General features: G+C 39.7%; 1 protein-coding gene across 1 annotated transcript in view; it reads left to right on the top strand.

Annotated features, from left to right (window-relative positions):
* The window catches only part of npr1a (natriuretic peptide receptor 1a), a 96,842-nt gene that overhangs the window by 29,783 nt on the left and 40,145 nt on the right, over positions 1–26,914 (top strand). The window contains exon 5 of the mRNA XM_079591273.1: positions 15,889–16,024. Within this exon, the coding sequence (XP_079447399.1) occupies positions 15,889–16,024 (136 nt within the window). The remainder of the gene's footprint in view (positions 1–15,888; positions 16,025–26,914) is intronic.

Raw genomic sequence — 26,914 nt, 5'->3', positions numbered from 1 at the left:
AATGACTCGATGGATGAATCAGTCTCTCTAAATCCCTGCTTTCCGACAGCCTGCTCTGCTCTGATTGGCCAGATGACCCAGTCTGTTGTGATTGGTCTACAGCTTACAGTGCTTGTTGGAAGCTAAATGGCCATTATCATAACTGAACTTCAGCTCTGTCCTGAGGCATCCTCAGCTATTGTACACACTGTAAAGACAGTAACGATGGCGTAGTTTTTACCATATCAATCCGGGTGCAAGTCCGACTCTAGTAGGACGTTTCTCAGTGATATGTTACTTACTTTGAGGTACATTATGAGATGTTGCAGCTGTCCTTCCTCACCATCAGCATTTTTAAGTGCATGTCCATCAACAAACCGAATTTATTGCAGTGCACATGTGGCAACTTTATCAGTACGGTGCATATGTTCACCGTTCGCAGCACTAACATGAATGACCGATGTAACAAACGTTTGTAAAACCAATCTTCCTCCATCCTTTATCTTTACTCAAAGTAGTAAGACCGACAGACAATCTGCATTAATATACACAGTTTTAGGTAATAGTGACCCACAGCTGCTTAGCAGAAGTATTTCAATAAGACAATAATAACGTGATTTAGCCGGTTATCCAGAAACTTACACAATATAAAACACAAATTTTGAACTATAATTATTCATACTTACAGGTTGTGATTCTGAGTAGCAAGCTGGTCTAAATAAACTGGGTACTTATATATCTTTCAAGAGCAAGAGTTTTGCTAGTCCTGCGTTGAACTGTGAGATTTGAGAAGCAGTCGTCAGTAAAATGACGTGTTGTGGGCAGGTCAAGTTGTTCGCGGGCACGTTCCACATAGGCGAGCATTATGCAAATGTATCTTCTAGTGACGTAGAACCATAAAGCAGTAGGATTCAAAAGAGGGTTCTGAGTCGATTTTTTTCTTTTGGGAGACAATAACTTTATTTATTGTCCACTTTCGACTTTACAACTTTGCAGAACCTTTACATTTACAAACAGCTATATTAGACACTGCATGAAAGGGAATATTCGAAAAACCATAACAGGGGCATCAGTGATAGTATGCATCAGCACGTGTGCGATTCACCGGTCCAAACTTAATGAGAATGAGTGGAAAAATATTACAAATCTCTGCTTGATTGATGAAACAAACTGCAGTGATCCGGGGAAAAAAAATGGAAAAAGAACAAAACAAACAGCTTTGTTGCGAAGCAGCAGTTGTTACTAAACAACCTTTCTACATCCAGGCCAATAGGTGTCAGTATAATTTCCAAGAACACTGGTACTGTTGGAATGAATGAGAGGTGGTTAAATGTAGGCAAAAATATGTCTGCTAATATACTAAAATAGGCAATGTTAATTGTGCAAGGCATGCTTAAGTATCTGGTGCAGTTTATATTAAGGCTTATTTGCATAGAAAGGAAGTATTTTTGCCCAGACTTGATTTAAAAATGCTTGTTGCAACCCGTATTGCCAAGTCAAGTTTATTTGTATAGCGCTTTTCACAATACACATAGTTTTAAAGAAAATCATGCTGTTAATTTTTATAGTATCTTAAAACTCTCTTGCCTTATAGTCGCATTTAGCATTTAGGGTGATAATATTGTTTACGTTTTACAACAATACATGCAATCAAGCAGTTGACATTTGCTATATAGTATATATATTGCCCTATGTGAGTGTACTGTATATGTATGCAAAAAAAGTTGAACATATTTATATGTCTGACTTTATATAAAGAGTTGGGCAATAATATAGTTACATTTTGTGAAGAAATAAAAAACTGCACATATTGCCACTGCAAGATGCACTGAGGGCAATGTAGGAATGAGACAGGGTTATACGTTGACATCTGGTTTTGCATGCTAAAGTTACACAACAGTGCAATGAATTTGCCGCCCTTTTGTGTTTTACTTTGTGGCAAAATACACTCTCACAGAAGATCTTAAACATCTAACCATAACACATGCTTAATGGGAAGATTTATATTTAGGTTCTTCAGGGGTTTTGGGGTAGAAAGGAAATTGGTCCCCCGAAATGGACTGAGATGGTTGTTCTTAGTCAGAGACGATTGAAGCTGCATGTCTGCTTGTTTGTGCTCCGACATTAAATGTCACCCGGTACGCGCCCATAAAAAAACCCAGATGCATGTGTGCGGGATGATGAGTAACCTTTCACTGACAGTGGGGAAGTGTGGTAATTACCCTTAGCTGCAGGTCTCCTTGTGTGAGTCTGTCACCACAGAGGAGTCTGTTAGCTCGAGATCAGCTCAAGGCTGTTAAAGATATGTGCCCTGCCTGAGCCTCCTGCCCACCCGTCCTTTGAATCTCAACTACAAGCTTTTGAGTGTTTTATACAACACACCTACTAATGACCTTCTAGAAGAATGGATTCTGATTTGATCTTCTCAGTTTAAGCTTTGATAATAATAGTGGTACCTGCCAGATCCATTTATTTTCTGTCAGCTGTGAGGTTTTCTGCTTCCCTTGAACTTTTCGAAATAAGGGTTCTTGAAAGGGTCTTTCTAGCACCTTAGATTTGGGAAAAAGCTATTTTATTTTAGGTGTTTAGGGCTTTCGAGTTTCTTATATGGATTTTTGGAGATTTAAAAACCATGCGACTTAAACCATGTGACCAGTGAAGGTATTATGTGTATATGAATCTGCTGCAGTGGTAAAATTATCTATATCTGTATATTATTATTGTTTATTACTGTTCCGCTGAAATTATTATTGTTTACTTGTGTTATATTTAAGTTTTAGCCTGACACTTTTTAGGAAATAATAGATAGAATACATTGTTTTGTTGCATTTTAGTTCCTTTGTGTTTGTTTTTTGTGCTTTTGTTCTACTTAACCTTGATTGTTTCCTATATAAGTCTCCTTGGTTACAGATTACATTCAGCTGTTAATCATTATGTTTCCCATTTATACTCCCTGTTCCTTTCAGTTCATTGTCAGTTCTCATATGTGCGTTTAGTGTTAATGTGTGGATTTTTCCTTTTGTATATTCTCTGTAGTAATGAACAAGCTTTAGTTGGAGGCATCATGCATTTATTATTGACCATGACACGTGACATGAACAGATTTTAAAACATTAGGCACTATACACTTGCCGACGTTATAAATGGTTACAGAAAAACTGGGAATCATATGCTAAACGACTGAGGATCACACAATACCAGACTTTAAGTCATTCCTAACACAACAAACTCACACTGAAACACACCCATCCTTTTTAGGAGACACATAATAACAAATAAAAACAATATGTATTCTTAAATCGGCAAAAAATATCAAACATGTTTGATATCCTCAGACTGGATGAAATCATAGTCGGTGCCCATCATACACTAAACAATGTTCTGCAAAATCTGTCTAATCTGACTGCCCAAAATCTGCAAACTATCTCTGACTTACGGCAGCATTACCCCTTTCATACAGCAATCCCGGTAAAATTGCCAGAACGATTTTACTGGTAAATTCAAACATGTTCCAACATGCTGTTCACACAAGCAACAGCGTTCTGGCTTTTTACCGGTAACAGACCATTCACACATCAGTGACAGAAAAATCTCTTTATCCGCCCGGACAGTGCTAGAGTAAATGCGTCATCATTTTATGAATGACCCAGAGTTGCGACTTCTGATTGGCCTAAATCACTTCTTCATCACGTTCTGAGTGCAGCAAAAAATATGGGCAAAAGTCATGTAGTGTATTCCAGCCTTTAGCAGGAAACATTCCGACATATAGATTTACAACCCTGCCGGTCAGTGGCGGCTAATCGGAGGAGGATAGGGAGGCACATCCTCCCCAACATTTTGAGGTGGAAAATGGAGAAAGACGATTTAATGTTAATAAAAATTTAGTTTGAACTGATCCCGCTGATAATCTAGCAACACCCCACGCTGAAGTTGGACATATAGGCTATAGCAATCAGCTTCACTAAACAGCCGAACATGCTATTTTAACACAGACATTTAAAAGGACAGAAGGATGGATTTTTTCTTCTTCAAGTGATAGGCTATACTGTCTTGCTGTATGTGTCACAGCTACACCCTGGACTCGTTTCTGTTATTCACCCAGAGCTCTAACAAGCTGCACCTGATGCATTTGGTGCTCTTTATAAACTCTTTATATGTGTATAACTCTATATATCTATATTATTCTTATGTAAGCACATAATAGATAAGGACACCTAATATAAAGTGTGACCAAATGCCCATTTTCTGCAGTATTGTACTACAGACGATCTGTGGTATCAATCAGATGCTGCTGTGTTCACACTGCACGATGGATCGGCGACAGGAGGTTTCACACTGCATGACTTTACAAAAGAAAGATCCGCCAACAACTTCTGTCTGGTCCGCAAACTACATTTCACAAACAAACACACGCGAGAAGTGATAAGGAAATAACGCAAGATCACATGTGCATGAGACTAGAATTGTTATTAAAAATGATAGCCTGCAAGAAGTTTGCGAAAAGGAGAAAAAGAAAAACAGATTATGCAGGAGTAGCCTAAATGGTTGGGGAGACGCGGGGAGAAAGGCAGTAGCAGAGAAAGGACTGTGTGTTCTGGAAAGAGAGTTGGGGTAAATAAATAATTTTGCAATGTTCTGCTGTTGCTGCTGGTCAAGCAAATGTTTGTGCTTTGTTTCTGTTTGATATAATTGTAAATATATATATTCAAATACTGATATGTAGATCGTGCAGTCTGAACTCGGCATAACCTGTGTTACTCAACTTACCAGTGTTGAGTTCTGTTTATCACCAGAAAGTCTGAGAAAACCTACCGTATTTTCCGGAATATAAGTCGCTCCGGAGTATAAAGCCTGGTTCACACGGGACGATTTAAAAATTGTCGGCCGATTTTCCAAACCTGAGAGACCCCACACACGGCGATAAAAAATCACGGGTCCAACAGTTGTGGTCGTACAGTGTGTGGTGCGCAACCACACGGCAAAATCAACACATCACACACGAACCGATTTGACTTACGAGCATTCCCAGGTCAGACGGGAAATCCCTCGAGATCAAACGTGACTTCAGAGTAAACAATCATGGCGGATGAAGAGGATGCAGTGGCGATAGTTTGTAGTTTGTTTTTATCCGGAAAAAAAAAACGTTATCCTCCATCTCCAACGTCCACCGGACTTTCTGGTGCGCCATTCCGCCGGCTGTTTTGATTTTGTTTCCCGGTGCTTCCTCGCCGCCTCGTCACCTCACTTTCTGATTGGCTACACGCCACAGACCACAGGCTCGTTTGTCCCCGGGGGACACCACACACGAGGAGAAATCGGTCCAAAAAAATCCAACATGTTGGATATCCCCGATTTGAGATCGGAGAGGTCCCGACGTCCTTTCGAGCAGACAAGAGCAGTCTTAACACACCACACACGGCAGGAATATCTGATCAGATTATTTTACGATAATCAGAGCATCCTTAAGATTGTCGGAAGGGGTGAATCGGGGATAAAATCGGCCTAATTATCCTGCCGTGTGAACCAGCCTTTAGTCGCATCAGTCAAAAAATGCTTCATGAAGAGGAAAAAAACATTTATAAGTCGCACGACGCACTGGACTATAAGTCGCATTTATTTAGAAATGTATTTTACAAAAATCCAAGACCAAGAACAGACATTTAATCTGGAAAGGCAAGTTATTCAGCTACACAATAGCACAAAGAACATGTATCTGGGAGGCTGAATAGGCTAAATTAACATAACAAGCCAGCAAGTCCAACAAGTTACCGGTAAGCAAGTTCACCAAGCTCCCGCGATCTCATTCCACATCACTAAATCCATTGAATTCTTCATCTTCGGAGTCGCTTCTGAACAACTCCGCTAACTAGAGCGCCTGTAGACGGTAATGTTTTATCTTGGTTCATCTCAGTCAGTATGAATTCATTTTGATATATAAGTCGCACCTGACTATAAGTCGCAGGACCAGCCAAACTATGAAAAAAAGTGTGTCTTAAAATCCGGAAAATACGGTACCTGTGAATACTTAGTTCTGTTCATTGCTGAAAGACTGTGCTTATATTTACCCAGAGCCAATCAGCCCTATACGCAAGTTGCGTAGGGCCCGCTAATTTTTCAAGGCCCCGCCTCCCCCTCGTATCAAAGTGCGTCAATCAAAATTTACAACATCAATGAGAAAATTAAGCGGAACTATCCTTTTGGTCACGTAACCGCGTTGCGCGTTAACATGCATTCAAATGCACGTGCACGAAATGAAACTTTCCAGCAGAAACATCTGTGGGGACCTGTACAATAAATGGGCGTGATGGAAATCCTCATTATAGGCGCATATTTAAAACAAGACAATGAGTCAATTCAGCTTAGTCACCACTCCGCAATAAAGCAAGATGGAAAGCAATGTATTGACATTGACTATTGATTTATAGGCTATATTGCATTTAAAATGTTGATTGGCTGGACATACTGGTCAATATGGATGCACATCCCTCAGTAAATAATAACCATCAAGTGTCAGGGTTTGGGGTTGAGGAGATGAAGCGAGGACTCAATTGCAGGAGAATGGGTTTTATTAATAATAAGAATAAACAAAACACAAACAAAAACTACCCCGAGGGGGAAAACAAGACAGACTTGACTCAACTTGACTTGACTTCGACAGCAGGGAAACACACGGTGTACATATGACAACGAAACAGCACAGGACTGAAAACACAAGGAGATTAAATAGGAAGAACAAACAAAGGAGGTAACGAGAGAGGACAGGTGGAGCAAATAAATCAGGTAACGAGGGAGGACAGGTGGAGCAAATAAATCAATAATCAGGTAACAAGAGGGAAGGGGCTAGACAATTAACTGGAGAGCACATGGCACAAAAGAAACATACATGACAAGCCATGTGCTCACACCAAACACAACTAGAACACAAGCACATGGCCTGTAAAACAAATCACAAGCCATGTGCTCACACAAAACGAGACAACATGAAAGCACACAGCTAGTGTAAAACACAAGCTGCGTGCTACACAGTACAGGACAAGACATGAAAGCACATGAAACAAGGCACACAGACAAGACAACATAGGAGTGTCAGGGCTCTGTCACAAAACCAAGAAATAGACCAGACAGAAGTGACAGAACCCTGACAGTACCCCTCCTCTAAAGGGACGCCACCTGGCATCCCTAACAAGGAACACCACAAAACAAGACAGGAACAAGACAACTCACCAACAGATAACACAAGACGGGAAGGTCAACACATAGAGACAAAGTGGGGAGGGGGGGAGGGAGGGGAGCCAAGACAGAGCCTGCAAGACAGTCCAGGAAGTCTCTAGAAGGGACCAGGGAGGGTTGAGCCAGGGAGGCTCAGGCAGGGCTAGAGTCCTGGCAGAAGGCCATGGCGGTGCCGGAGGGACGGACCAGGCAGGCTCCGGCGGATCTGGAATCCTGGCTGGGGGCCAGGGCGGATCCGGCGCTTCAGGGGGCCAGGGCGGATCCGGCGCTTCAGGGGGCCAGGGCGGATCCGGCGCTTCAGGGGGCCAGGGCGGATCCGGCGCTTCAGGGGGCCAGGGCGGATCCGGCGCTTCAGGGGGCCAGGGCGGATCCGGCGCTTCAGGGGGCCAGGGCGGATCCGGCGCTTTCGAAGACACAGGATCGGCTGAGCTGGTGTGAACAGTCTCAGGCTCTACAGGCATCGCGTGAAAAGTCTCCGGCTCGGCAGGCACGACGTGAAGAGACTCAGTCTTGACAGACAACCTGGGCGGAGCCGGCAGGGCGAGGCGCTTGGGCGGCGCAGGCAGGGCGAGGCGCTTGGGCGGCGCAGGCAGGGCGAGGCGCTTGGGCGGCGCAGGCAGGGCGAGGCGCTTGGGCGGCGCAGGCAGGGCGAGGCGCTTGGGCGCCGCAGGCAGGGCGAGGCGCTTGGGCGCCGCAGGCAGGGCGAGGCGCTTGGGCGCCGCAGGCAGGGCGAGGCGCTTGGGCGCCGCAGGCAGGGCGAGGCGCTTGGGCGCCGCAGGCAGGGCGAGGTGCTTGGGGACAGCCTCAGGGCCGACAACAGGCTTTGGAACGGACTCCGGGCTTTGTGGGATGCAGGAAGCCCTTCTCTGCCTCCTCCTCCGTCTCCGAAAGGGAAGCGGCGCAGCAGCCTCTTCGCCCACCACTGGGGGCGTGACAAGGAGAACGGACGGCTCTGGGACCACAGGGCTTATGGCCACCGAAGTCGAGTCCTCCTGGACCACCAGACTTGGGACCACCGAAGTAGGGTCCTGCTGGAACACCGGACTAGGGACCACTGAAGTCGGGTCCTCCTGGACCACTGGACCTGTGACCACTGAAGTCGGGTCCTCCTGGACCACTGGACCTGTGACCACTGAAGTCAGGTCCTCCTGGACCACTGGACCTGTGACCACTGAAGTCGGGTCCTCCTGGACCACTGGACCTGTGACCACTGAAGTCGGGTCCTCCTGGACCACTGGACCTGTGACCACTGAAGTCAGGTCCTCCTGGACCACCGGACTTGAGTAAGCAACAGGAGCCCTCCTCCTGCGCTTACGAGGGCGAGGTGATGTGGAGACAACCACCTCTGGAGAAACTGCAGCATCTTTAAACACACCTGGGTGGGTTGCAGTAATCACGGGCGTCTCAGGATAGGTGGTAGATGAGGTGGACCCGCTCTTCCTCCTCCCTCTCCCCGAAGGGGTCATCGGAGGACTGGGGACGTGGCAGTATGTGAGGTGAATGGGAGGTGGGCCAAGAGGTGGAAGGCCACCCTCCTCTCCACGGTTGTATACAAATCCCACAAACTGCCAGAAAGACAGTATCCCCAGCATTTCCATCTCCCAGGCGCGGACAGGCTCGTTCAGGCCGCTGTTAAAAATGTCTTTAAGCGCCGTGTTGTTAAAGTCGAGCCCCTCCGCAGTGATGACAAACTGGTGGGCAAACTCCTTCACTGTAGACTCCCCTTGGCGAAGAGAAAAGAGCTTGCCATAGCGCTCCATCGTCTGACGAGTGGAGGGGCAAGGGCTGGGAGATGGAAACAAGAAGATGCCCATTCTCTGCTGAGTCCTCTGATGGCTGTTTCGTTCTGTCAGGGTTTGGGGTTGAGGAGATGAAGCGAGGACTCAATTGCAGGAGAATGGGTTTTATTAATAATAAGAATAAACAAAACACAAACAAAAACTACCCCGAGGGGGAAAACAAGACAGACTTGACTCAACTTGACTTGACTTCGACAGCAGGGAAACACACGGTGTACATATGACAACGAAACAGCACAGGACTGAAAACACAAGGAGATTAAATAGGAAGAACAAACAAAGGAGGTAACGAGAGAGGACAGGTGGAGCAAATAAATCAGGTAACGAGGGAGGACAGGTGGAGCAAATAAATCAATAATCAGGTAACAAGAGGGAAGGGGCTAGACAATTAACTGGAGAGCACATGGCACAAAAGAAACATACATGACAAGCCATGTGCTCACACCAAACACAACTAGAACACAAGCACATGGCCTGTAAAACAAATCACAAGCCATGTGCTCACACAAAACGAGACAACATGAAAGCACACAGCTAGTGTAAAACACAAGCTGCGTGCTACACAGTACAGGACAAGACATGAAAGCACATGAAACAAGGCACACAGACAAGATAACATAGGAGTGTCAGGGCTCTGTCACAAAACCAAGAAATAGACCAGACAGAAGTGACAGAACCCTGACAATCAAGTATTGCTTTTATCATTTAAAACACAGTGACATGCTATGGCAAGCCATTTTAGCTTTCATTCATTCACAGGATGCATTTTTGATATCAATAATTAAATTTGTACTATTTAAAATGTGAATCCTTGATATTAAGAATGTACTTTTTCTAGTAACAATGTCTATTTCTGATATCAGGAATTACATTTTCATTAGTATTAGTTTTAGTAAGTTTTATCCATGCTCATCTCACTTTCATATCAACTAAAAAATATACCGGGATAACCTGGCATCTCTCGAGACTCCTCCGCTAGTTCGCTGTTAATGATATGCTAAAGCCTGACAGCACGTTGACATGATTGGTTAAAAGGTAGTTTGTGACGTCAGAAACACCAATGATTTTAAAACGCTTTTTTGAGACGGTCTTTGATTCACTGCAGTTTTAAAGAGAAAATACTCAGCAATGGTGTTGACTTCTGAGTTTGCACATGGTTTGTCTTAAAGCACATTAAAAACACCACATATAAACAACATTACAAACTTGATTTTCACCACAGGGGGACTTCAATTAAAAAATAAATCCTCAGGAGAGGATCCCCAGAACGCTACAATTAGTGAGCCGCCACTGCTGCCTGTGTGCTTGTGTGTGTGTATTAAAAACACAGCCAAGACTTAGCCTGGAAAGTGTTGCAGCTGTGTTTTCATAGATAACTATTTGATGAGATATGCTATACGCTCTGTGCACAGTCAAATTATTTTCTGAAGTCTAATAAGGTGTCTGCAACTCTTCTCACTGTTCTGTCGTCTGTCGTTCTAGTCTGTTAGCCTGATGCATCCATTCATTTCCCCAGGGCAGTGAGCTCATTTGGAAGGTTCCCTCTGCCCGCAGCTCGCATGTCTATCTCTCCAATTAGTTGTTCCTTTCACTGCTGCCATATTACTATGGCCAAACACATTTTTTCTCTCTCTCTTACTCTTTGGCTCTCTCTTTCTCTGTCCTTGTACTTCATTTGGTGTACTTCATCTCACGTTTCGCTGCCCATTTCATCATGGAAGGCCTAAATTCTCCATAAATACCTTCTTTAATCCAAAGCATTGTTGAACCATTTCTAATTGGATGGCCCATTTCACTGTGTGACGTGTGTGACTGTCCATAGAAAAAACTCCAAAGGGAGATTCCTTTTTAGGAGATTTAATATACGGTACAATGAAGGTTCCCATGTAACTTTTAACGGTGGGAACAAAAAATGCAGACATCCATCATAGGCGACAGAAACTATTCAAATGAACTGGGAATTATGGGTAATGAAGGAAGGATTACGTGTTTCCATTGCTGTGGATAATACATTGTGTCATTCATTAGTAGTTCTTGTTAAGGCTATTACTGTTTCTCATACATTTTTTTCAGAACCATAAACTTAAGTATTACTTTTTCAAATAATTTAGACTTGTGATTTTTGCATGTTGGTAAAACAGACAAAAAAACAGTCACATGGCCCATATGGAGACCAGAATACAACAAATAATTTGGAGTGGAAGCTTTTCACTTGAGCCAGTAAACAACCACCGAACACCCTAGCAACTGCATTGTAACGCCCTGGAAACCACTCAAAACATCCTGGAAACTGCAATCAACACCCAGAAAACCACCCAAAACACCCTAGAAACTTACGCCGCTTTCACACTGGCAGTTGAAATCAGCTCTGCTACAGCTTTGAAACGACCGGAAGTCATTCATTTCCTATGGAGATACGCAGGCCGCATGCGAATGGGTCCGAACAGGGTCCGAACGAGTGCGGTGCGGAAAAAATCGTGTCAGTTGGTCATCCGGATGTGTTCAAAAAATGTAACTCTTGCGAAAGGCTACGGACGGTTCCTATCCGACAATTCCAGCAGAAGTTAGCGTTGCTACTGATAAACAAACCTGAATTCTTAACTTTTAATAAAATAAATGATGATTTTATAGCGATAAGTTCTCATATCATTTTTTTTTCATGATTTTCTAATGTTATTAGGGCAGTTAATACAATTAAAATGTATGATTAAAAATTGTGGCCATTTTCTTTTGTTCTACTCGCTTCTGACGCTTTTCAACAGTGTAGTATGACGTCCGCTGGTGGCGTATTGCGTATTACGGAGCTGATTTCAACTGCCAGTGTCAAGGCAGCGTTAGCAACTATAGCACCACTAACATTCACCTTTACAGAAAATGCTTATTTAAATATGCTGTATATTGTTCTCTCTTTTTGTAACTCACAGTTTGAATCTGTAATTGCTTTCAATCCTTTACTTTGACTCCACGGTGTTTTTTCTCAGTATCTCTCAACGGTTCTCAGTATCTCTCTTTTTCGGTTTGGATCACATTTTTTCGACTAGTCCTCCCCCGTCTCCCACGCTCTAAGTCCGTTCAACCTTTTACACAGAATTTGCATTTCATTGCACTGTTTCCTTTCTCTAGGACACTAGCAATCTCCTTTTCTCCTTCCATAATTTCCCGATCCGCCATCACCCACAGATGTTCTGTATTGATGAGCCCATGGTCTGTCTATAGTTGCTATGACAACCACACTTTTGTACATCTCTCTGCCTCCTTTCGCTTTTTGGAATATTTTCCCCTCCATTTCATTATGGTACGGCAGAGCTCGAGTTTGCCAGCAACCATATGGCTCTGCGCCACTGACTTCTACCTGGTTCTCTCTTAATTGCTGACAGTCTTATTAGTAAGGCAATTGTTACTTAAATTTGACTAAATTTTAGAAGTAAGTAAAACTGATCTCAGTTCAGCTGGAATTCTAATCCAGTTCCACTTCAAACAATACATCCCGTTTGATGATAATGACATTGGGTGTATGGATGGTTTGTGAGGTGGACAGATGGCTGATGTTTGGCTGAAAATGCATCTCTCCCTTGCCTAAATTTAGCCAGTTTGTTATTTATGTTCAGTTTTTTTATTGCCCTGGATATTTTAATTATCACAGAGGAAAATTATATTGCTCAATGGTTTTGGTGCGCACTGGTGCTTCAAGTATCAAATTTGTCACACATATTTATCTTAATTTTTTCAGGTGAAATACAAATATACACAAATTTGTTCTGGGGTGGGCACAATTTGTGGACTGTTGAGTGGTGTTATTGTTAACTAAAACTAACCCTATTAAAAGTAATTTTCAGTAATGAAAATAAAGCTAAAACAAAGTAAAATAATACATTTTTAAATTATACCTTTAACGTTAACTTGCTACCTTGACAATCATTTAAATAATTGTATAAATTGAAGTAGCCTACTAAAATTACTAAAACTGAAATAAAAAGCTATAGAAATATTTAAACAACAAAATAATAATAATAATAATAATAATAAATGACAAAGGCATAACAAAATTACTAAAATGAAAAAATATATAATTATAATAATAAGGATAGTAAATTAATAATAGAAAATAACGCTGCTCTATTCTCAAGCTCTCGAGAAGACGTGAGAATACTGGAGTAAAATGAGAAGCGGGAGGCAAAGTCTCAATTTGTCCTCGATATAATCTCATTGCTTTTTTGGGGGTCTCATAATGTATCTGCTGTCCCGTGTGTGCAGATCCTCTTTTCACTGCACCACAAGGGCAAATAGTTCAGATTGAAGCAGGCAGTTATTGGATCAGATTCTTATTCAAACAAATACTAAATGCATAAATGTAAATACAGTGGTGATAAATGGCAGAGCAGACCTACATTTTGAATAATCACATGTCAGTGTGAGCTTTCTGAACAGCTTTCTCAGGCACATGTTCACATACCAACATTACAGCAGCTGATATATGTGCATGTTTACCCAGTTAAATACCTGTCCCTAAAGACTGCTGGGAAACAGCAGTACTAAAACCCTTCAATTCTCTCACAAGATTCTCACACATGGGCTGGTTGTAATCATGACTGAGTGGCACGTATAGGGGTAATAAAGCATGCCATTGTGTAATTTAGTGTTTTCGGTTGTGTTGCTCTCTGGTGTGTGTGTGTTTGTGTTCTCAGAGTTATAGGAAATTGTTAACTTAAAAGTTGGAAAATGTAATTAAAAAACACTAGCCTACTGTTTTCATACCTGTCATTCCTAAAAAAAAGAATGTCAGATTTAGCTCACTTTTTGGTCCCCAACATATACTACAGACACACGGGTGGTAGGATTGATACTCAGCAAGTTAATATCATCTGCAAATACATCATCATTTGTAGGCCTACTAATGACAAGAAAATTGATGGACATTATTGAAGTTTTACTGCAGTTTGAGAACAAAAGATGCTATGTTTGTTATTTCATAACTGCATGCATAAACAGTAGCCTATAATTATCTTATTATTACCAATACTGCATTTCGTTGATTAACAACAACAACAACAACAACAAAAAACAGTAATGTTGTGGTATAAGCAATACGGTAGCCTACGAGAGGCTGTGCTGTATCGTAAATAAGTCACGGCTGAAGGGCGTTGTTGCAACGTCTTCAGCCGTGACTTATTCACGATACAGCACTTGCCTCGAGTACCTTATTGCTTTTATAAAACGGTTACCACACAATGCAACTATTAAAGCCGAAAAATATGTATCTATGCAACTTTCATGAAGTAAAATCACTAAAAGCCTTCCTTCCGCTGGAAAAAATAGTCCCTGACCGTAAACAACAGTTATATTTCGTCAATAGATGGCGGCAAAGACTGTCTTTATGAGTGAGTCAGTAGAGAAGACTTTTACATTGAAAGGACTCAAACTTGTGATAACGGAGAAAGAAGACGCAACAGATTACTATGCGCACGGGAAATCCCCTTAACTGTTAAAAGGACAAGATATCGCAGCGGACATTCAAACGGATTTTTTTAATATGAATTTATAGGACTGATCTGAAGGAAAATGCTATATCTAGCCTACTGTAAATGCAGGTAGGCTACACTCGCTTACTCGACCTCTCACAATACTCGACTAGCTTCAATGAACAATATCGATGAGATCAAACCACTGATCTATATAATGACACATAATGTCATTATATAGATCAGGGAATCAAACATGTGTTAGTTGCTAAGAGTGGTTGCTAGGGGTGTTGTGTAGTGATACATAGAACAGCTGGGTGAAGCGGTCATAGCCGTATTTTATCGTGAATAAAACACAGCTAGGCTATTGGACAATCAGAATCAAGGATTGGAATTGGAACTAACCGTTTTATAAGATTACAGTATAATATTATTACAATATAATATTAACAACTGTTTTCTATCATATATTTTAAAATGTAAAATGGCAAAACTGAATGTTCAGCAGCTTTTACTCCACTCCTTATGTCATGTGATCCAAGAAACATTTCTTATTATTATCAATGTTGAAAACAGTTGTGCTGCTGCATAATGTTTCTAGAAACCATGGTATAACGTTACAAGTGATTGTGAGCTGGTTGCTTACTGACAGTAAAAAGTTAATCCGACATTTTATTCAACACCTTCCAATTCATCACGTCTGTTTCACACTGATGTTACCACCGTTTGTTAATTTCAACAGGTTACAGCCTTTGCGCGGCGAGCGTGAGCATGCAGTGCTACATCGCTTACAAAGAGTCTTCTAGATGTGCAGAGGACACGCTGAACTTGGAGACATGCTGAAATTACACTATAAACATTATATATCTGCAATATATAAATATATGAAGTAACAACATTATGGAAAGAACTACTACCCTGTGACAAAAAGACATATTTTAGGCTTCAATACACCAATCTGTGTATTAATTCATTGTCATTTAATGTTACTTGTATATGAGCACCATATTTACAAGTATGAAATCATTCTCACTGACTAACTCCTTATGGCCATTTTATAATTTATGTCCATTATTTTAAAAAAAAAGATCTGTATTGAAATGCACATGTTGGATCAGGAGAAACAGATTGTATTTCAACATATTGAAGCACAGGAGGAATGTGTGATATTAAACGGTGAACCAGAGTAACAGGAGAATGACGGACAGCATTAGGAAAGCTTCCAATTTCTTTTAGCACACAGTCTCGTGTGGGTCATCGAATTACAATCTTGCAATGATGATATTTGTAGTTTTCTTCAAAAATGCTATTAGTATGGTATCTAGAGTACTGGTAATCTAATAAAAGTAATCACATTTAAACTCCAATTATTTAGATGTTTTTAATGCCAGTATGTTATTTGTGCACTTCCTTTCTTCCAGATGAATCTGATTTCAGGATCATTTCACGATGGAGTCATGCTGTATTCTCATGCCCTAAACGAGACTCTGGATCTGTCTGGTGTGAGGCCCTCAAGGGACGTGGTCAATAAGAGGATGTGGAATCGCACATACCATGGTCAGTTCTGTTCAAATTTACCTATAGTATCACATAGACAGATTTTGGGCTAAACGACAAAAGAGTCTGGTATACACATCTTATTCTAAACAGGAAGAGACCATTTGACCAATACTGTATGTAAAGTGACCAACCACTTTTTCACTTTCGTTCACTCTCAAACTATTTTTTTGTTTTGTTTTCGATTTTTTGTTTTAGAATTAACTTTGTGTTTTGTTCTGTGTAATATCTAGTTTAAATGGAAGCTTGTTTTCGCCGCAGAATAAAACATAAGATAATTGCAACTTTTTTTCTCACAATTGTGAGTTTACCTCTCGCAATTTTGACTGTTTTCTTAGAATTGCGAAATATAATCTTGCAATTGTGTGTTACAAAGTCATAATTGTGAGAAATAAACTTGTAATTCTTTCTTTTTTCACGCAATTGCGAAGTTATATCTCCTAAATTTTGACTTTTCTCAGAATTGTGAGATATAATCTCGCATTTATAAACATTACCTTTTCATATAGCACAGGAAGAGTAGATCCATTTTATATCCGTTTTTAAGGAGACACATTTATGTGGAAAGAAGTCTAAATGCAATGTGCATAATGAATCAGCAATTTGGTCAATCTAAATGCATGAAGCAACTAATCCAGAGATTCTGGATCATTCATCCTCAAAAGTGCTCCTTTTATCAACCTAGTACCTTATAAATGTCAACCAATCAGATTAGAGATTGCCACGTTCAATATGTTCTAGTTCTGTGAGCAGTATGAATCAGACAGTCAGTGAAAGAACTGTGGGTGTAATCTCTAGGGCTGAGACTTGAAGTCACATAGACAGCCTGTCCACACACTCACTTACACAATTTTCTTTAATGTTAAAGCTGTGATTAGTAATATTACAGCTTGTGTGTGTCATTCTGCCGTTAAGACTGCAGGTGTAACAGCCCATGATTCACAGCACAAACTGCTGAATTAAAATATTGTTACTCACGTTCCAACGAGGCACTCTGCAGAATAAATCAGCACACGTAGGTGAGCATGTTGCGTTTGGACTTTCGGTTTGAATTCTACCCAACTGACCTGTTCAAACTTTGAAAACCAGTAAGGGCAAATTAAATTTCTTAATATTAACTGAATCTACCTTCTAAAATGTTTCCACCCCAACCCCCTACCCCGGTGCTTCAATACTCAGTGCAGTCACTTTGATCAACATGGAGATTATTAGCACCTCAGATTGAGCCGCGTGGACATGTTCTGGTCCTGCAGGTGTCTCATTCCCTCCAGAGCTGCAGCTCCAAAATGATATTTCTTGGCAAGAGTGAGTTTGTTTTTAAAAAAAAGAAATACCAATCGTTTTCACCAACTAACGGCTGTGTCTTTTACCATCCTCCCTCTCTTTCTCCCTTTTGTCTGCATGTCCTCATTAATAAGATGTTTAGTTTGCTCTGCAGCTTGTGTTCAATATCCCCTCAAGGGTCCATCCAGCAGCAGTCTAAGTACAGCACACATTGCCAATTGGCAATCCTACCCATCTTTACAACAAGGTCCAACATCCACACTCAAGTCACACTCCAATCACAGAGCCGTATGCCTCAATGATCAGAGGAAGCCATTTAGAAAGTGAAATAGGCTTTAGAGGTAAACTGTGGCTCAGTTGGTACCCTTTTAGACCCTTATAGTCGGTATTGTGAGTTTTATGGGTTTAGATCTTATATAACTTCTTAGCTTGCACATGTTCTTTTGCATTACGTGATAACAGGATACATAACACACCGATCCTGAGCCCACACATACACAAGAGCTGCTCTGCGTAATTGTTTGCAGCATGCAGCTGATGTGTCATTGTGTGCTCATATTTGTCTCTGTATGTTTTTTTGACATAAGCTTGTTGAAATAGAATTGAAAAACGAAAATATTAAAACAGATGCAGGTGTGTTGGAATACTCTGCAGGACAGCGGCCCTCCAAGACCAGAGTTATAAACAAACTGACAATTAAAAGAAATGGAAGAGATAATGAATAAACAAACAAAAGATCAAACAAAGATGTTGAGGTATATCAAACTTTTATTCATTAAAGTTATTTATCGTTAATCTCGACTACAGGATCCACATTACCAGTTCATTTTCTCTTTGATGGCATGCGCTGTAGTGAAAGCTTTTGCCATTCTTGGGGGTCCTTTCCACAAAATGTCCAATCTTGCATCTTTGTTATATGCTACACAAGGACAAGGACGGTTTGCAACATTGTTCAGAAAGGCTGGAATTGTGACATTTTTACTTGTAAATGAAGATAAAATAATGAAATATAATACTATGATGGCAGTGCATGTAGCACACAGATGGCTTTTTACTGTATATTACTATATATTGGGAACGAGTGATAGTCTAGTTTTCTAACACATGAATTTATTTACTTTGTCAATATTATTTATAAATAAAACATTTGAAACTACATTTAATAATTCACAGATGTAACCTATTTCAACATGTCCCGCATATTAGTTATCTGTCCCGTTTCCCGTACTTAACTGTTCATTAACTAAACATTCTAGTGCACAAGCAAACAAAAGAAAGAACTAATATATATATATATATATATATATATATATATATATATATATATATATATATATATAAAATATTGGAAAGAACAAACAAATGAAAGAAAATAAGATCCAGTGCACAAGCAAACTAAAGAACAAATGAAAAAACAAATATTACACACAAAAATTAAGCCTTTTTTAAAGATTTACGCAATTTAATTAATAGTAAAATTCCATCAAATTGATTTGAATAATCCTTATGTATTTAAATTGAATCATTGATTAAGGATTGATCAATGGAAATAAATAACGATTATTCAATTCACTTTGATGGAATTTTACTATTAATTAAGTTGCATCTTAAATCTTAAAAAAGGCTTAAAAATTTTGAGTAGAAAGAACAATCAAATGAGAAAAGAAAAATAAGAACTACACATGCAAACAAAAGAGAGAACGAACATATTACATATTTATTAAATAAATATTACAAAGAACAAACAAATGAAAGGAAAGTAGTGCACAAGCAAACAAAAGACAGAACAGATGAATAAACAAATATTAGAAAGAACAAACTAATGCACAAATGAACAAAAGAAAACAAATTAAATTTGAAAGAATTTGATAAACGTAAATAAATGAAAGAATAAACAAACAAACAAACAAACAAACAAACAAACAAGAAAAAGAAGCAACTAAAACAAAAGAAACAACTGACAAACTAAACAAAAGAAAGTTGGGGAAACAAATGAATGACAGATATTTGTATTGAAGGAATATGCTGTATATTCAGTATCAGTGATAAACTAGACACACACGGTGATTATTCTTGTGTTTACCGTTTCTTTTTTCCATTCAGACACCCATTCTTCATGAATCTTTAGTCTTTATTAATCAAAACAACGTATAGTCCTTGCAGAAGAATAAATCTGTGGATGTCATGACTATGCCCACTCTCACAATGAAACACAGTGGACTCCTCTGCTGTCATGAGAAAACAAAAGCATTATTGCATATTCAGTCTCTGATATGCGACTGAGAGAAATCCAGAAGTTCACAGCCGAATAACCTCATAATTCGTGCTTTAATTCAGAATCCTATTTAAATTGTTTGTGACTGAATGATCCTCCCACTGCTGTTTGTTTGGGCTCAATATGTCCCCAATTTAAACGCAAATGCCGTCTAGCTTCTCAAATTGCCTGTTCTTCCTGTTCCCCTGTTCCAACACTCCTCACGCCTTTTCACCTTTCGGCTCCATCTCTTTCTCCACCCTTCCATTTATCTGCCTGAAATACCCATTATCTTCTCTCTCTCTGTCTCTGATGACCCGCTATCCATAAATCCAATCTCACAATATTTACCACAGACAAATTCAATCACCCAGGCCTTTCTCCCTACTACATATCAATTTGTGAAGCAGAACACACCAGCACCCAAAACACCAATAACTCCTTCAGGGCACAGCTAAACACAAAATGAACGTGCTATCTCTCTCTTTTGTTGCTTGTATATAATGTTGGAACTCCTGAGAGAACTTTGTGACACTTTGTGGATGTGAAAATAAAATGTGTAGATCAAATTGTTGAGTTACTCAAGGCCAATAAGATATCAAGTAGAACTTCCTTTAGCAACCCTTAACACCCAAACACTGTGGAGGGGTTGCTAAAGTGTCATGAAACCCCCCTGTTTTAGCAATGTTCATTCACAAGTCGTTGTGTAGGCTATAAGGTGGGAATAGGGGAGACGACAACCAATTAAACTGACTTCATTGTTCACCTTATTTTTCAACGCAGAAGTAAGGTGTTTTTTGTGAATGTGCGAGACTCTAATTTGATAGCCGCCATGGGGAAATAACAAGAAGAATATATCAAACTGCAGTAAACTGTGAAACTGTCTGCGCTACAAACCAGCGAGTTTATAATTGAGACAATATTCAAATAATATGGTAAGAAATACTAATTTGCAATATCAAGCAGCATAACTAGCTGTTTTGTACAGCTAAAAAATAGCTGGAAGCGGATGACACCGGAAGCCATCCACATTCAAATTACAAATGGCCCGCGATTACCTAAAAAATAAGGTGGATACAGACAAATTAATATTCAAATGTGTGCAGAGAAAAAAAACTGTTGTAAGTAACTTTATGTCTTTTTTTAATATAACCCTATAACAACAAATACACAATTAACTTAGAGACTACTAACAACTATCATGGTCCAATCAAATAAGTTTTGATCAATTATTCTTAAAAAATCAGCATTATAATTTTTGCAGATCTATTGGTCTAATAGGTATAATACAATTTTCATTATGATTACAAGCACTACAATCTCTGAACAACTGCCACGCAATTTTTGGTCTACATCATTGTATTCTGTTTATCAGAATAATTAATTGTCATCGCTACGCATGATCAGACGTAGCGCCCAGTGTCCTTAACACTTATATTTAATTTGAAGAAGACATGGTGAAATAAGTGCACATACACAGTGCTGCATCATGTTTGGAATATATTAAATATATGTCCATGACTTGAAACACACATGATCCCGTCCTGATATGAACTATGATCCACGTTGCGAATTGTTGTTAAACTCATCGCTGCGTTCCATGCAGAAACCGTTCTCATGCACGCTCAGCTTGTTATGTACAGTATTAAATAATGTTACAGTCGATGTGTTGTAGTCAAACTCCAGCTCTGACTGCATCATAGGTAAAATGCAAACAACACTTTTGAGCTACTGTACTGATACACTTACAACACTTGTCCGAATCCAGAGCTGAACAGGCAGAGGTGAACGAACAGCGCTGAAATGTCTTTTGTGACATTTGAATTCTCCACTGTAATGCGATCTCGTGCATAATAAAGCATAATGATTGGATTAAAAGAGTTTATTCTCACGAAAAATGCGGAGAAAAGCTCAGAAACTGATGACGTAGACCAGACTCGTACTCACCGGCCACGGCAGCCAATCACCACTCCAAGTTAATGCATGTACCTCACTTTTTGTGAACTTTGCTTTACCGAAAGAATGAAATCGCTCCAAAAATAAATAAAAAAACTTTCCCCTTAATAATAAACATAATGGGCCCTATTTTAACGATCTGAAACGCAAGTGTCAAAGCGCAAAGCGCAAGTAACTTTGTGGGCGGATCCCGGCGCTGTTGCTATTTTCCCGGCGGGATAAATGACTCTTGCGCCTGGCGCAAATCTAAAAGGGGTTGGTCTGAAGTAGCTTCATTATTCATAGGTGTGGTTTGGGCGTAACGTGAAATAAACCAATCAGAGCGTCCTCTCACATTCCCTTTAAGAGCCGGCGCGCTTGTTCCACATTATAACGGCGGATTTGCCAGCGCACGGCAGAAGCGGTTCACAGCCGAGGAGGCCGACGTTCTCGTCAGAGCCGTAAAACACAGAGAAGTGACAATGTATGATCTAATGGGAGAAACCCACCCAAATTAGCTTCGGTTAAACAGGCGTATAATTTGGGTAATTGTGTAGCCTAATCTAGATTTTTTTTTTTTTATCTAGATAGATCTTTTTCACATCTTCACGAACACAACAATGATTTCCCTCGTGTGTTAATATTTTTCCTTGTAATAATGTATGATTTGCAAAAATGAAAACTGCTGCGTCTGTTTATATTAGAGAATCAAAGTGGATGCGCGTTAACACACTACATTATGGCCAAGCACGCGCCCTTAAAATACCATATCACTAACGCGCAACGCGCCACTGTCTTTAGACAGTTTTTTTCATGGTCAGTGCCGGAATTGCTTTCTAAAACTGGAAAATAGCACCAGGGAAGTTTTGCGCCGGAACACACCTCCTCTTTGCGCTGAACCGCCCCCCGCGAGCGCAAGTTCATTCCCTAATTTACCGACGTGCGTCTGTGGAGGGAAAAGTCCGCTGTGCGCGGGTGCAAAATAGGAATGATACATGAGTCGGTGTACAAAGTCAATTGCGCTGGGTGCAAGATAGGGCCCAATGAGTGCTGTTGTTGTTTTCAGTTATGTGCAACCTGTACATGCTAACATCTCAAAAAAAAAAAAGATACCCAGTCAGTTTAATACAAAGTTAATATTTTCAAGGTAATATTTATATAATTTGCTTTGGCTTAAGTACAGTGGCAAAATAAATGCCAATTATTTAATTTCTGAAACATAAACCTGTCTTTTGCTTAATATTTTTCACACACATTATAAATGGGACTTTCTGCATGAAAATATATAATTGGCTTTATATCTTAGAAAGGGTGTCTATTGAGACCATCATTATATGTGGACGTCCTTGGCATCAAAACATTTGAAAAGCCCTGCAATCATGATTACCCATGATTAAACATAACTAACAGCACTAGTCAATTTGTATCGGCTAAAAGTATGAGACAAAGCTGTTATAATTGCATACATTTAGTATTTTTTAATTTTCATCACCCACTCGCTCTCATCTAATCCATGCTATCCTCTTTTCTGCATTTTCTTGTTTCTGTCCTTCATCATGTGAGGTGTATTAATGCAGGTGTGTGTTGGCAGAACAAGGTATCAGTCCATAAAACCAAACAAGGTCATCTGGGGTTGTTGTTTTTTTGTCCTGTAACATCTGTGTCCTCCTCTCAGAGGTTGTTATCTGCAGACCCATCTCCTTTACCCAGCCTGCCCTGTTCTGTCTGTTTTTCTTTCCCTATTCATTTCCTCCCCCTCTTGTTCACGCTTTCCTCTTACACTGCTTTCCTTGACCTTTGTGCTCCCTCTTCCTCTTTCACAAAAGTGGCAGAGGAGGTTGACAGGTCTATGTTCTCACTCCATGTTCCATAATCATCCTGTGTCTTCCACATGAACATGCTACGTTCAGTCTCCTGCATTTTTCTCTAGCTTTCTTCATTTGGTTCTAGACATTTCATTCACATGGGTGGCTCACGATCTGAGTGTCCCTTCATTCTCTTTTTGGTCTCCATACAACATCAGTTTGACTGCCTGCCTGGCAGAAACCTTTGAGTTTAGGAGCTGCGGTCTGGCATGGACTCTAGATTGAGATATTTATATTTGTGAATTTGGGAGACACTTTTATCCATTTCCACGCTGAAAGCAAACAATTTGCAGTTACTGAAAGCCTTTAAAGTGATTGCCTTGTAGCAATTTTGTAACTTTTTTTTAGGTCTCCAGGCAATGCACTTCTCTTATACATGGAGTAGCTCTTTTTTGAGCATCACAGATAAAAGGACAACATTATAATAAAAAGGTACCAAGATAGTTTCTCTTGTTCATTCGATGTGTTAATTCTCTTCTTTCTTCATGGTGTCGAGTGTTCTTTTTTTTTTTAAGTATTCTCTTATGTGCAAATATATTAAAAAAATTACAATTAGAAAACATCTCAGGTTAGAAATGTAACCATGGTTCCCTGAGAATGAAGCACAAATGAAGCACAAGTCGTGTGTCATCTGGTGTCAAATAACATGGACACGGATCACACTTCCTGAAACATTTGCATACGCTAGCCATTGTAATTACTTGCCGACAAAGTCACAACAAATGGCCCTGAAGACGAAGAAGAGGATGACGTGTTCCTCAGGTGCTCTTTTATACTAGCGGCCGTAACGTCATAGGCTGTCGCCGGCCAATGCAGTTGACGCGTTTAGACACGTGCTATAGAAACTGGTCTCTCTGGAGGCGTTACCCATAGCGTCTTGTTCAGATGCAGTTCGAGTTCCCATACGAAAGGGAACTCCTATTTTACTTTAATGGGGTGGTGTGGTTTGGTGGTTAATGATATTGACTGGAAATCTAAAGGCTGTTGGTTCAAACCCCAGGAGGGGTTACACATTAGCGAGACACTTAACCCTGGGTGACTTCAGGGAGATGGCATGTAGTAAACATATACTGTTGCTTAGATAAGACAGTATCTGCTAAACCCATAACATTAATTATTCTGTATTCTGTTGATGTTTAACCCACATGTACACCCAGTCCAATGCCCTGTTTTTAATGTCAGTGGCATTTTGATTTCCTTCAGTTCGCATTGTTATTTTACACTATAGTTAATAGGAAGCAGTGCTGAGCATTTAATAAATGCATCAGTGCACACAGCACACTTATCTAATAGTGGCTTTAACGGCTGTGCAGCCGAGCTCCCATAGGGAGGAATGATAACACTGACGCGGCATTCCCTTCCATTACTTTAAGTGCTTTCCGCCTTGCTTTTTCACTGTCCCCATGACCCTTACATTATTACCCAAGAGATTCAGGTCATAAATCCGCTGTGCTATACTTATGACCTGAGCTCAGGTCAGAGGGCACAAGGTCTCTGATTAGATTCTTTTGAGGATCTGCGGCCCTCAGATCAGCATTCGTATACATGCAAGAAGACATGGACTAAATTCTCTCAAAGACGTGATGTAGGGGACTGTCCAGCAGAGAGAGACTGATAGATGATGGAATTGAGATCCCACAAGAAACAGAACAGAGGGAAAGCTGAGACGATCTACAGATGACATGTTAGAGTCCATTTTTGGTTCTAAAGTATTAAAGGACCCCTTTAAACGCCTTTTCAAGTGTTTGTAATTGTTTTTTTGAAGATCTTAAGAAAAGGTTAAGACGGTCAATATGAACCATACTTTTTTTTTTTTTTTTTTTTTTTTAGCAATGACTTATTTTTTTGTACAGGCCTAGAAGAATGTTTAAAATACTACAGCCTATAAAAGAAGCTGATCTCCTAATATATATTATTTATACTTATTAAATAGAAGTAAAAGTTAATAAGTTAAGATGTAAATTATAGCCAATATTTCTTCTGTCCACTATCTTGATTTTTTTTTTTTTTTTCATCTCTAAGCTCGGGGTCCATAGTTAGGTACACCTTTGTTTAAAAAGGGTCAAAACAATTAAAATTTGTTTTCAGCAAGGATACAAAAAATGACAGTAAAGACATAATGTTACAAAAGATTTATATTTCAAATGGATGCTGTTCTTTTGAACTTTCTATTCATCAAATAATCCTAAAACAATTGTTTTCAACATTGATAAGAATAAGAAATGTTTCTTGAGCAGCACATCAGTATATTAGAACGATTTCTGAAGGATCATGAAACACTGAAGACTGGGTTAATGGCTGCTGAAAATTCAGCTTTTGAATTGTAGTGTTTTTGGGCAAATTATTTACAAATTCTGGTTAATTAAAATCGAAAAAGTTTTTTCATTTTTTATATTTTAAAAAGTAAAATATATATTTAACATGGTGATTTACTGAATTATATAATATATGATATTCCAGATAATGTTTTAATAATTTGCAGTGGCTTTGGTGTATTCATTTTATTAAACCCAAAAGCAGTTTTATAATAGCACACTTTTTTTTCACACAATAGAAATGAAAATACATAGAGGCCTTTTTATTTTAGGAAAGGGGTCCCTAATAAGCAAAACAATACTGAAAAACTCTGTCTTACGAGACAAAATAATGTTGCTATCTACCAACAGCTCTGGCATCGGAAGCACACTTATGATGAGTTTAAATGTTGTGTATGGAGGCAGATCAGTAGTTTTGGAGCAGAGCTTTAGTGTCTTTTGTAAACCGATTAACAGTCATACTCTTGAAAATAGCTTGCTTGGATATGTTGATGATGTGCTAATCAAGACATAATTGCAATGAGCCATAAAAGTTGGTTGATAAGCATGCTCGCTCAAGCATAACCGCTGCAATGTGGTAATATGATCTAGGCTATATATTGTGCCGACTCACATGGGTTTCTGTTACACTGAGAGCAGAGTGCTGGAACAGGCCTTCGTTTGGAGACTCAGATCCAGCATGTGCTAGTGTTTAGCTTCACAACAGCTTCAGCCTGAAATATTTATGAATGAGGATCACAGTTTTACCTAGTGCATGATTCTCTAACATACTAAACTTTTGTCTCTTTATTTTGTTCAGATTCAGAGGGAGAATATGTCATTATTTTATTGTGATTTGCTCTTAATTGGACAGGAGAGGTGTCTGAACATAAGCACATAATATCTAGTTTGTAATCAAAGTTACTTTTGGTCAAAATTATAGTAATTGGTCATTGCCGCATTTAAATGTTTAAGTTTTAAGTTTCAAATAAATAAATACAAAGTTCTGTCATGAAACTCTAGATGACAGGCTTATTGGTCCTTAACTCAATCTGCTATAGCAATAACATCGTTCTCTACATGCAGGGCTCAGCTGATTGGATCCTGTTGCATCAGCAACCAATAGGCTTACTGCTCAACTTTCATATACTTGGTCAGGGTTTGCTGTAGCAGTCTGAAGCGTGCTTTTTATAATTCCTCTGAAATTCAACATCTAAAATAAGTGACCGATGCAGGAGTGAATGTCTAAGAATGTAAG

Source organism: Phoxinus phoxinus (assembly GCF_949152265.1).
Source record: "Phoxinus phoxinus genome assembly, chromosome: 19".
NCBI classification, from domain to species: domain Eukaryota; kingdom Metazoa; phylum Chordata; class Actinopteri; order Cypriniformes; family Leuciscidae; genus Phoxinus; species Phoxinus phoxinus.
Note: the sequence above shows the minus strand (reverse complement) of the source record. Positions and strands in the feature narration are given on the sequence as shown.